The following is a 12784-nucleotide window of genomic DNA, read 5'->3' on the forward strand; positions in this document are numbered from 1 at the left end:
GGAGGATAGCTAAAAGCCCTTGGAAATTTGGATAAGTGTTTTCTCTTTCTTTTTCTTTTTCTTTTTCTTTTTCTTTTTCTTTTTTAGGGTAAATTATAACTTACCAACATATAACTTGACCGAAATTTAAGTTATTTACATGTACTTTGAAATTTGACACCTTACCCACCTGAAATTAGCTTAGTTAGGGTTTTATAACCCATCTCGGTTTAAAATATGACTAAATATTTAATTTTGCTTTACTTTTATGTCTCTCCTCCAAAAACACAAAAAACATAAAAATATAAAATCAAAAAGATATTGGCCAAGCTAAAGTCCACTCTATTGGTTGATCATCCAACTCAATTGATTGTGGACTCCCATTCTTCAGTGCGGTCCACAAACAAACTTCCTACAAGCAAATCAATGTACTAAGGTACCAGTGATTAATGATTTAAAATTTTTTGTATAGATTGGATACTTTGAACTAAATGAAGGCCGAAAGAAAAGTTGTAAGCAGTGGGCCAATGACTTTACACAGACTATTTGAGTAGGAGATTTCAAGATAAAACATGCTTCTCAATTGAAAGGATGTATGGTATGAACACTCGATCAATGGATTACTTAGCAAAATAGAATTAGTAGCTGTAAACATTATCAGCAAATTAAAAGACAAAACTACACGAAGCTTTTCAATCACAAGCAATTATATTTGGTGCAGTGTTCAATATTGTTCTCTAGACATTGGAGGGGTATCTTTCAAAGTAGTTGTGCCCACTCCTTTAAGGATTCCCAGTTGTTCCTTCAAACAAGAATTCAAGTTTATGATCATAAATCCTGTAGATATACTACTTTAATCTAGTATTGGAACTATAGAGTCACTCTAAAACTTGACCAGCAAGGAAACAAATCAATGAGAAATTCCATTGTATTTGAACATATACAAAGGAGTATATCATTGCATACAACCTAGTAAATCAATGACGAAGCGAGACTTCATGTAACTGTATATAATTTTTTTTTTTTTTTTTAAACTTTATCAACATCTTTTTGACCTTATATTTTTATGTTTTTTTTGTATTTTTAGACGAGAGAGACATAAAAATAGAGCAAAATTACTTATTTAGTCCTATTTTTAACAGATGTGGGTTACGGAACCCTAACTGAGCTAACCTCAAGTAAGTAACTACAAAAGGATAAGTTGTAATTTTCCCTATTTTTTAAATAAGAGCACTGAATCAAATTTATAAAGATAAGATAGCATTTGTGAAGAGAGAAAAAAAGTGAAGATAGTAAATGGAGGTTAGAGATGAGAGAAATGATGATGGTCTTTCATTAGAACATTAATTATTACATATTAGTGTGTACGGTGTGTGAGTGTCATGTCAATTGAAATTGTGTTTTGGACGTTTTCAATTAAATTATGAAATCGTGTTTTCAAAACACGATTTTATTATTTCAAAATTATTATTAAAATTGTGGTTTCAAAACACAATTTCCAATGTTGTGTGTACGGATGTGTACAACTAGTTATATATAACAAACATTAACCCTGGTAGAGCAGAGATCAAGAGAGAAAAAGAAGTGGATGTATGCCAATTTCACATAAGTCCACCATAACTTGATAATTAAAAACCAGATAGAAATATAGTGCATGAATATTTATAAATAAATAAAAAGTTAATTTATTATTTAATCTTAAGAAAGATAGGACTCAAATAATGAAGAAAAATGGATCCATTTTTCGTCTATGATGGTCACAAAATGCACGTGGTATATATGTTACAACTTACAAGCTATAGTGGACCTCTCTTTCATCTCTAAAAAAAATAACGGGGTCTTTAGTGTGTGATGAAGCCAAATTCATTAGTCGATAGGTTCGTCCAGATGGAGTATGACCAAATGAACCTCAATTTTTGCAAAAGATTAGAAATTGTATCTCTCAAAAAGGTCACCAGCATGGTGCCAGCCAATGAGCCTCCAATGATAAAGTCAGGTGTTGAGATAGAAAATGATAAGGATCGAGAGTATTATGATGTGTGTATACCTTTGTCTGAGTTCTGAGGTGATTTATATAGGTCTTTGGCTTTCTAGCAGTTGGAGGCTTTCAATGTTGGCTTACATGCCTTCTCGTAATACTACTAGTGATTTAATGAGGTGATCTGAAGATATCTCCAGCACTCATGTCTGTGTGTTCATCCATGTGTAACGGCTCATGCATTACATGCTCTTTTATGGCGCTTTGGTCGTCCAATGGCCTCTTTGGACAACGGGAATTTCTTGGTTCATCAGTGTGTAATCTTAGTCCATTTGCTTTAAGAGCCTAAACGAAGTCCTCTATCAACTTACTATCCCTAAGCCTCTAAGAGATCTCACATCTTACTCCTCCAATCATGGGAAGAAATCGTGCACGATCTCACTTCCAAAATGCAGACATTAACTCAATCCAACTTAGACGACCAAAACAAGATTTGTATCATTCCTCTTCATGCTTTAAAATTTCTGAAGGCTTTTGCAAGTTTCTTGAGTGCCAAAGAACACCACATTTCGTCTTTGCTTGCTGTCCAAGTTCCATGGGCTATCGCTCATGTGATTTATACCATGGCTCCTAGCCTCATTGTGTTGTATGGGCTATTAAGTTGTCCACTAACACTCAAATCATGCTGCAATGATATCTCCAACATCATGTGTATGAGAAAGGACAACTATTATATCAATGGTCAACTGCAAACACTTAGAACTTGAACGTGTCTTAGAACTTGAACATGTGTTTTAGGACCATGTCCATGAGCATCACCATTGGTGGTGGTATTTTACCATCTCAAACTCCAATAATATTGATGGAGCCCAAGGCAAATTTTTTTGCTTTATTGCTACTGTAAACTGCCAAAACTAGCAGTTCACTATAGCAAGAAAGCGTAACAAAATATTATTTTATCACTTTAGTTGGGTTTCGTAGCAGTGAGGAAGTAAGAAAGAAATTAATTAAAAAAAATGAATAGTATTTGGCTGATGGTAAAAATAAAACTATTGATATAGGGGTGTGTTGTGAAATTGTGTGTTAGCATCTATATAGGTGGAGCTATATTTTTTAGTTTTTAGCAACTCAAAAAACTATTTTATTTATTTTAACACCTTACTTTATAATTTATCCAACCTCCATAGCTCTATTTTAACAACTACTTCATTTAAATGTTCTTTCTTTATTCTTTTTTTATTCTTTGTTTCCAACTTTCATATTTTCAAATAATCATTTAGTGTAATAAGAAAACTTTTTTAATCCCGGCTTTTCATATATATATAATTTGGGTAAAAAAATTTCGTAATAGTCGGGAAGCAAGTAAACATTATATAATGAATCAGTTGATGAAGTGAGAAAAAGAAGAAGAAGAGAGGATCGGTTGATGAATTGAAGAGAAAGCAGAGGAAAAATGAATAAAAAAAAAAAAGAGAGACAAAAGTAAAGTAAACGTTATTTAATGGAGGAGCAAATAAAATAATAATATTTTGTTTACCTTCCAGCTACAGTGCACTGCCATAGATGGCAGTGGACTGTAGCTAAAGTGCCAAAAAATTTAACAATAGCTCCACTGATGCAGCATCATTTTGGTTATATTGGTTGTTAAAAATGGTAATTTGGCACCACTGATGTTAATGCTAAAAATAAATAAAGTAATTTTTTAAGTGTAAAATGCTAAAAATTTTAGCTGCACAGACTACATAAGCTACCAATGCTCTGCCTCAATGAAAATGTCAATGAATTATAGAGTTATGGAACTGAAACTGTATGGATCTAACACAAATTAACTACATTAGCTACCAATTGTCAACATTAGCAACCATTATGCCCTGATCCTTCGTCTCATAAAAATCTTCTATCATCTAATTCTCCAAAAATCAACTATTTATAGTATCCTTCCAGAAAATGTGATACCATAATAAAGTGACAATCCTCAAATTGCCATGAGAAAAGCTCCAATATAAAAATACAAGTGGCACTTATCCTACTGTAAAAACCAAGATCAACATCTCCGAGTTGAATCAAATGAGGGAAAATTTGCTAAATGGTGAACCATTGCTAACAAATATTAAATATGTGGAAAGCACAACACTTATCTAAAGCTTTCATTAATGATTCTCTACAAATCCACAAATGACAAGAAAATATTTATTTCTAATTAGCTTGCATGCCACTAATTAAGATCCTAAAAATCACATTCACGAGCTATCATTATAGTTTATAGTCAAATGGGTTGTATTTGGAGATAATACATATTATCTTCTTTTTTTTGAAAATTCGATAATAGAGGGATTTGAACTTTGAACATTTTTATTGAAATTATCATGAAATGTTAATTGAACTACAAAACTCTTAGCAAATAATTCATATCATCATAATGGGTAAAAAAGGGGGATAAGATTTTAACTTTGATGGTCCCATCATAATTTATCCACACACACTCTAAATGTTTTAATTACATAACCCAAAAATCTTTTAGCTTGTGTTTGGCCTGAAGCCACATCAACTGTTAGGTACCAGGATAGTTGGGATTATGATTTGCCGGCTGTAAGTAGAGACTGGTGAAGTTAGAGAGAATAGCTTTATACCATATATGCATAACGCAAAGCAAGCTGGCACATTTATACTCTTATCTTATGAGGTTTCTACTTTTTTCTTCATTTCTTTTGAAATTTATTAGGCATGCATTCCATTCAATTTCACATGGGTAGTGCAATGTCTAATAGTAATGGAAAATGCAGTACCATTAATTGCTACAAAAAAGTGACTCCAATCAAACAAACACAAATAAATAAACAAGAAAAGAATTTAAATAGCCTATTTAAAGTGCAATGAAATGCATGCCATCCTCCCATGCTCTCTAGTCTCTTGCTTCTTATTTCATTGTCTTTAGCTTCCAAATTTAGTCAGTTACTCCTTTAAACCCTGTACCCGATGCTAGTGAAAGCAGCCCTTATGGAGACCTTACAAGAGAAGAATTTTACAAAAATCACCAAATTCTCCACAAAGAGAGCTTCATGCTAAACCAACAAAACATGAAAATCTGCACCCAATCATGGAGACCCAATTCCACCCTCCAACTCAAAGGCCTAGTGGCCATGTTACATGGCTACAACTCTGAAAGCAGCTGGCTCTTTGAGCTAACTGCCGTGGCCATAGCCAAAGCTGGATTCCTTGTTTGTGCAATAGACCTCCAAGGCCATGGCTATTCAGACGGCTTACCTGGTCACATCCCCAACATTGAGCCCATTGTATGTGATTGCGTACAATTCTTTGACTCTATTAAAGTTGACCACCCTAAGCTTCTACGTTTCATTTATGGTGAATCACTTGGTGGTGCCATTGCTATTCTTGTATGCTTAAAGCAAAAAAAGAGAATGGAATGGCTTAATTTTGAATGGTTCAATGTGTGGAATTTCGGCTAAATTCAAGCCCACATGGCCCTTAGAAAAACTACTTCCTGTGGCTGCATTCTTAGCACCCACATGGAAAATAGTGATCTCAAAGCCTCTAGCTAGTAAATCATACAAGGAGGAGTGGAAGAGGAAATTAGTTGTGAAAAATCCAAACCATAAGGCTTCATGGGAAGCCGCCAATGGCGACTGCATTGGAATTGTTGAGAGTTTCTGAGTATATAAGAAGGCATTGCCATGAATTAGAGGTTACCATGCTAATGGTGCATGGAGAGGACCAGGGGCGGAGCTACAGCAAGTGGCCCCCCCAAATTGTTAAAAAATTATTTTATATTATGTATAAGCATTAAAAATTTTAAATATTTAGCTAAAAAATAGAAGTTGGCCCCCAAATGTTTGAATTAATCCAATGATGCTCTTAAAAATCAATAGAAATTTTCAATTGATCTAGTAATTATAGAGACAAGGTAGTTTTTGTTTTCTCTAATTCGTTTTTTTATACATGTTTAATATCAAATTAGACAGCTTTTGTATAGTATTGGAGTTTAAAAGATGATAAATTCCCCTAAAAAATTATCTTACGAATATACAAATGTGAAAGTTATTAATTTTATATACAATATATTTACAAATTATGACCTACTCTTGTATCAAAATATTAATGTTTATATTTATGTATGTGCGTTTATGCTTGAGTATGATGGTTCATTTTGACTTGAGACTATATATTAGTAACAAAATTTGGCCCATCCAAACAAAAATCCTAGCTCCGCCCCCAGGGAGGATGATGTGGTATGTGACTATAGGTCTGCTAGGTTCGTCTATGAATCAGCTGCAAGTGAGGACAAGGTACTGAAAATCTTCCCAAGTATGTGGCATCGGTTGATTGGTGAACCAAAGGAGAATGTGGAGCTTGTGTATGGATTCATATTGTCTTGGCTATGGGACCGGGCAAACAAGGCTAAAAGCAGTACAAACTGTTTCTGAAGTCCAGGAGTTCAATGTTCCATACTATTATTGTACTGGGTGAGTCTCGGCTATGATTATTAACCACTTAGCAAACTCATTTGAGTGAGGACAAATTTTGTCTTGAAGAGATAAAATACACCTGTGCCTCTAAGCCCTCAGCTTTTGTGATCACGGTTACCCCATATTCCACAATAGTGTATGGATCTGCTACAATATGTTCCTCTCCTTAGAATTCCCTAGTTTTGGTATAAATTATAGTATTAGTAAACATACCGCGCTCTCAAAATATGGACTCCACCGCGCTCTCAAGGGAAGAACAAGAGGAGCTGGTACGTAGCAAGAAAAAAGTGAAGGACGTTAGCCATGAGGGCTACCGAGGAAGACAAGATTCTATCTCGAAGCCTCCATACCATGAGCAGGGAGGGTGGAGTGAGGCAAGCTCCTTCAAGGAAAAGCTTATTGGGGATATACCGGGGGCATACACCCAAGCTTTCAATTTTAGCGACATCATGGAGGATGATGAGGAATCTAATGAGGGGGTCGAAAACCTCCGTGAAGGGTTAGTTGCTGTCAAACTCTCCAAGGACTTCAAGAAGAAGATCCGTACTCCATGGACAAGGGCCCTCATTGTTAAGGTCTATGGTAGGGGGGTGGGTTTAAGTCCTTCATAGCAGATTTTTATCCATGTGGAAGCCCGCGGGAAGACTAGACTATGTCGACTTGGAGCAGGGGTTTTTTCTGACTAGATTTTACTTGAAAGAGGATTATGAAGCTACCCTTAAGAGGGGACCTTGGTTCATTGGAGAGCATTTTCTCTCCATTAGACCATGGGAACCAAACTTTCGACCAGAATTGACAAATGTCACCTCGGTGGCTGTCTAGATTAGACTTAACGGACTGCCAATCGAGTATTACAACTCGGAAGCTCTGCTGCAAATTGGGCAATCCATTGGTAATGTGTTAAGGGTTGACACACACACTGCGAATGAAGCTAGAGGCAGGTTTGCTAGACTTTGTGTACAGATTGATGTGGATAAACCGTTGGTGACAGCGGTGTTAATAGGGAGGTTTGAACAACCAGTTTGTTACGAAGGCATTCATAAATTATGTTTCTCCTGTGGTAGAATGGGTCACAGGAAGGAAAATTGCCCGTATACAGTCCGTCCAGCTTCGCCGGCGAAAGAAGGGATGACAACAAAGGATAGGGATGATGAAGGACTGACATGCGATATGCATGTACCGCACGGTCTTGCAGAGGGAATGGAGACCAGCAAGATCGTGCATGGGAACGTGTTTGAAGCGGTACAGGAAAGTACGTACGGGCCTTGGACTATAGTTGCGCGGAGGAGGAACGTGCCAAAAAATCAAAGGAGTGGAGGGGCCCAGGCTGTGTTGGATAACGGACGATTAAAACAAGAGCAGAGAAAGGCAGAGATTGATGCCAAGTTTAATTTCACAGCAAGTAGGAAAATTTTGGCTAATGGGCTAAGTAGAGAGTCTAAAAGAAAGTTAGACCCATCAAAATATTTGGATCAAGCCCATATAGCAAGCCCGATAAATGGCTTAAGGCCGAGAGGCTCTAACTTGAACCAAAAATCCTTACCTCGCAAGTCCGTTGGGTCAGCTACTACAATAGTTCAACAGGCTGTGAGTGCTGCTTTATTGAATGATATTGGTCCAGGGGTTACTAAGATGGGCCCAAATGTTATTTGTGGAGGTGAGTTAGAAGAGAAGGGTTTTAATTCAAAAGCCCAAAGCAGCCCTTCAGTCAAGGGTAAGAAAGTAATTGCGAGGAACAAAGCCAGGAACAAGATTATCAACGAAGCTACTGGAAGCAGCAAGACCCATTTCAATCTAACTTCTCTAACTCCTAAGATTCTCAGAGATGGAGCTGGCCACGAACCAAGCACACCTTTCTCTTTTTCTACTACCATTAATGCCGAGATGGGCAAGCTACACCACCATAAGCCTTGTGGGATTATTAATAGAGGTGAGTGTGGAAATGAGAGAGAGGACGACGCTAGTGAGGGAGCAGTCCGATCTGAAGATGGAGGAGATGCCGGGAAGATGGAGGGGCTGTCTACTAGCCTTGGCCTCGACGTGGGGACTGAAGGTTCAGGAGCTTCAACCCAGGTCCACCACAGTGAAGGGGTAGTGGTAGACTATGATGGCGGAGAGCCCGAAGAAGAAAGAATGGAGTTCAAAGAGGAAGGCGGAGCTAATGCCTTCCTGTGATGAGTGTCATTCTCCTAACCATTCCTTTTTAATGAATATTTTAATTTGGAATAGCAGGGGCATCCTGAAGCCTAATTTTCAGGAGTATGTTAGAGAGTTGGTCAGGGTTCACAATTCGGCCATTTTAGTGATTATGGAGACTAGGTTGGGTTGAGAAAGAGCCAAGGGAATCATGGATAGGCTACTGTTTGACAGCGCCATTCATACTGAAACAATCGGGTATGCTGGAGGTTTATGGCTGCTTTGGAACTCAAACCTCGTGGAGGTGGTGTAGCTGGCTAATACGGAGCAGGAAATTCATGTGGAAGTGAAGGTAATTGCCTCTAACCTTTCTTGGATTTTGTCTGCTGTGTATGCTAGTCCTAGGAGTGCAAAAAGGTATATTTTGTGGGAAAATTTAATTAAGGTTGCTAGTTTACATAATAAGTCGTGGCTGATAGCCAGTGATTTCAATGAACCACTGTTGGGTGAGGATAAATTTGGAGGAAGACCTGTTAGTATCTCGAGATCCCTCCTATTCAAAGACTGTCTGGATAAATGTAATATGGTTGACTTGGGATTTTCCGGTCCCAGGTATACGTGGACAAATAGGAGAGACCTGAACAGCCTAATTCAAGAGAGAATTGACCGTTTTTTCACAAACCCGAGTTGGTGCCTTTTGTATCCAGAGGCTAGAGTAACTCATTTAACTCGTTGCCACTCCGATCATTGTCCGGTTCTCATGGAGACAGCCCCTAGGAGAGTGACTCACCTTAACAGAACTTTCAAGTTTCAGAGTTTCTGGTTATCTGACCCTTCTTTTCCTGGGGTTGTGATGAGGGCTTAGAATCATTCTAGAAACCTCCCGGCCTCTATAGAAAAGTTTACAAGTGAAGCGACTCAGTGGAACAAGCATCAATTTGGCAACATTTTTGTGAAAAAGAGGAGGATAATGGCCCGACTTAATGGAATTCAGAGAGCCATATCATCTAACCCAACCTCCCCCTCATTGAGTTGGAGAAACAACTGCACAAGGATCTCGAGATAGTTCTGGATCAAGAAGCGGGGTTGTGGGCCTTAAAATCTAGAGTTAACTGGATGGTGTTGGGAGATCAAAACACCTCTTTCTTCCATGTTTCCACTCTTGCTAGAAGAAAGAGGAATATGATCAATGCAATAAAGAATGAGGTTGAGGACTGGATCACAGAGGAAAGGGAGGTTATGAATCATTTCAGAGAGGGGTTTATGAAGTTATATACTACTTCCCAAGTGATGACTAATTGGAACATTGTTAAGTGGACCCGTTGGCAGATTAGGCTCACGGAGGAAGAGAAAAGTAGTCTCAACAGCCCGGTGTCTGATGAAGAGATTACCACTGCTTTATGGTCTTTAAAGGCTTTCAAAGCCCCAGGTCCCGATGGGTTACACGCCGATTTTTTCCAGAGATTCTGGCTTACGATAGGGAATTCAGTTAAGGAAGAGGTTAAGCAAATTTTCTTAAAAAGGAAAATTCCGGATTACCTAAACAGCACAAGTATTGTTCTCATTCCAAAAATTCAAAGTCCGGAAACTATTGGTAATTACCGGCCAATAAGTCTTTGTAACTCGGTCTACAAAGTCATCACCAAAATCATAGTTGGTAGGTTGTGGCCGTATTTAGATAAGCTTATAGCTCCTTGTCAAGCGGCTTTTGTTCCTGGTAGAAGAGGAGTAGATAATGCTATAATTGTCCAAGAGATTATTCACTCTATGGAGAAGACCAAAGGGAGAGGAGGCTACATGGCTTTGAAGATTGATTTGGAAAAAGCTTATGATAAGCTTGAGTGGAGTTTCATTAGAGACACCTTGATTAGATTCAATTTGCCAAAGAATTTAGTTGAGCTAATCATGAGCTGTGTCTCGTCTGTTTCAACTTCTATTCTCTTCAATGGAGGGACTTTAGACTCTTTCAAGCCCACTAGAGGTATAAGACAAGGAGATCCTCTATCTCCTTATATATTCATTATGTGCATGGATTACTTGGGGCAATTAATTCAAGAAAAGTACACTGCAAACTCTTGGAATCCTGTTAAGGCCTCTAGAAGTGGGTCGGCTTTTTCGCACCTTTTCTTCGCAGACGACCTGGTTCTGTTTGCGAAAGCTAATCCTGAAAATTGTGCAACGATTAAAGGAGTTCTGGATGATTTTTGTAGCCAATCGGGGCAAACCATCAGTGAGGCCAAATCTAGGGTCTTTTTCTCCCCCAATTTGGATAAGACCACAGGGATGCCTTAGGTGACATTCTTGATTTTCAGTCTACACCCAACTTAGGTAGATACCTTGGGTTTCCTTTGAAATACCATGGAGCTTCCAGCCAAGATTTTAATTTTGTGCTTGAAAAGGTTAAGAAGAAACTTGATGGGGGGAAAGCAAACCTTCTATCTATGGCTGGTCGAGCTGTTTTAATTCAAGCCTCTACTTCGGCTATACCAGTGTATGTGATGCAAAATAACCTACTGCCTGGGAAGATTTTGGATGGCATTGATCGGGTGAATATAAATTTCCTTTGGTCTAAGCAGAGTATGCATTGGGTAGGGTGGAGAAAGGTCACTACCCCTAAGGAGGTAGGAGACTTGGGCTTGCAAACCACCAAGGGAAGGAACACAGCACTTCTTGCTAAGCTCAATTGGAGGTTCCATTCGGAGGGTGAGTCTCAATGGGCTAAGGTTCTAAGATTGAAATACTGCACTCACCAGAGGTTAAATTCCAAAAATGAAGCCAAACTTCCTGGTTCTCATACGTGGAAGAGCATGAAGAAAGGAGAAGAAATTTTCAAAAAAGGCATTAAATGGATTCCTAGGTATGAAAGTAACCTTAGCTTTTGGAATGATAGTTGGTCTAACATGGATATTCTTAGAAACATCATCCAAGGCCCTCTCACTATTGAATCCTCCAATCTTAGAATTAAGGATGTTGCTGATCTGGGAGGATGGAACTGGGACCGACTTCATATAGATCTCCCTGAGGAAGTCAAAAGGGATCTTCAAGCTACCCCAATATCGTTTGTGAGGAGGAATGAAGATAGATTGGCTTGGAAACATTCTCCGAGAGGCTCCTTCGAGCTAAAAAGTGCTTACTTGCTAGCCATTGATCCTTTGCCTAAACCAAGTTTCAAAGGTAAGTGGATATGGAAGCTAGACACCTTACCTAGGATTCAAATGTTCTTATGGAAATGCATGCATCAAAGCATAGGTGTAAAGGAGTGCTTGCAAGCAAGGGGGATGTTAATAGACACGGCTTGTCCTCACTGTCTCAACAAATCTGAATCCATTTTGCATGCTCTGCGGGACTGCCATGTGATTAAGAAAATATGGCATCAATTGGGTGTGCACCTTTTGGACAGTGTCTTTTTCTCTTCCAACCTGCAGGAGTTGTTATTGAGTAATTGCTCCTCAAAGATCATTCGTGTGGTAGGTCAAGCCCCATGGAACCAAGTCTTCATGTTGTGAGAGACCGCGCCCCTGGCCCGTTTTTGTTGGAATGTTGGACCAAACCCACGTGAATGGGTGGAGTCGTGTTTTTGCCTCTCAAAATGGAGGTTCGACTAGTTATATTTTCCCCTTTAGATTAAGGGTTTTACAATGGAGTCGCCACTTATTTAATTATTGGAAAAATAAGAAAACCATGAATGAAAAATTCCTCACTTTATTAATTTGAAATTGAATTTACATTGATCATAGGAAAATTACATGGCTTTGGTCCTAGATACATTCTAAGATAAAGTACATGACTTTATTTCCTAATTACAATCTAAAAATCAAAAATTATATGGATAAGTATTTGATCTACTAACCCTTGATCTAAGCTCGGAGGCTATGTTACAAGATGGGAAGGTGTTAGGCACCCACCTTACCCGGTGAAACCGGTCTTCTAGACTATGGTGGCCAACATTCATATCACATCATCCAATATGTCAATCAATTTGTATGTTGAATTTAATGTGTGTGCATGTGATAAACCCTAATTCAATTTATTAAGCATGGTATTTGGATTGAAAAATAAACTCTAGTGAATGTGTGTGGATAGTGATAACCTAGATTCAAGGATTTGAAAGAATTACTAAACAAACATGTTTTTCATATTTTTGATGTGGATTTAAGATTAAATCTAGTGATATGCATGAACATGTGATGAACAACTAAGAACATGT

General features: G+C 38.1%; 1 protein-coding gene across 1 annotated transcript; it reads left to right on the plus strand.

The window, feature by feature from the left end:
* Positions 1-4376: 4376 nt before the first annotated feature.
* LOC115990901 (caffeoylshikimate esterase-like) lies at positions 4377-5629 on the plus strand. Its single transcript, XM_031114667.1, has 4 exons — positions 4377-4380; positions 4479-4546; positions 4906-5352; positions 5432-5629. Exons 1-4 carry the CDS (start codon positions 4377-4379, stop codon positions 5627-5629), a joined length of 717 nt encoding a protein of 238 aa, XP_030970527.1.
* The last annotated feature ends 7155 nt before the right edge of the window (positions 5630-12784 follow it).

The sequence above is a fragment of the Quercus lobata genome, chromosome 5 (assembly GCF_001633185.2).
Source record: "Quercus lobata isolate SW786 chromosome 5, ValleyOak3.0 Primary Assembly, whole genome shotgun sequence".
Lineage (NCBI taxonomy): Eukaryota > Viridiplantae > Streptophyta > Magnoliopsida > Fagales > Fagaceae > Quercus > Quercus lobata.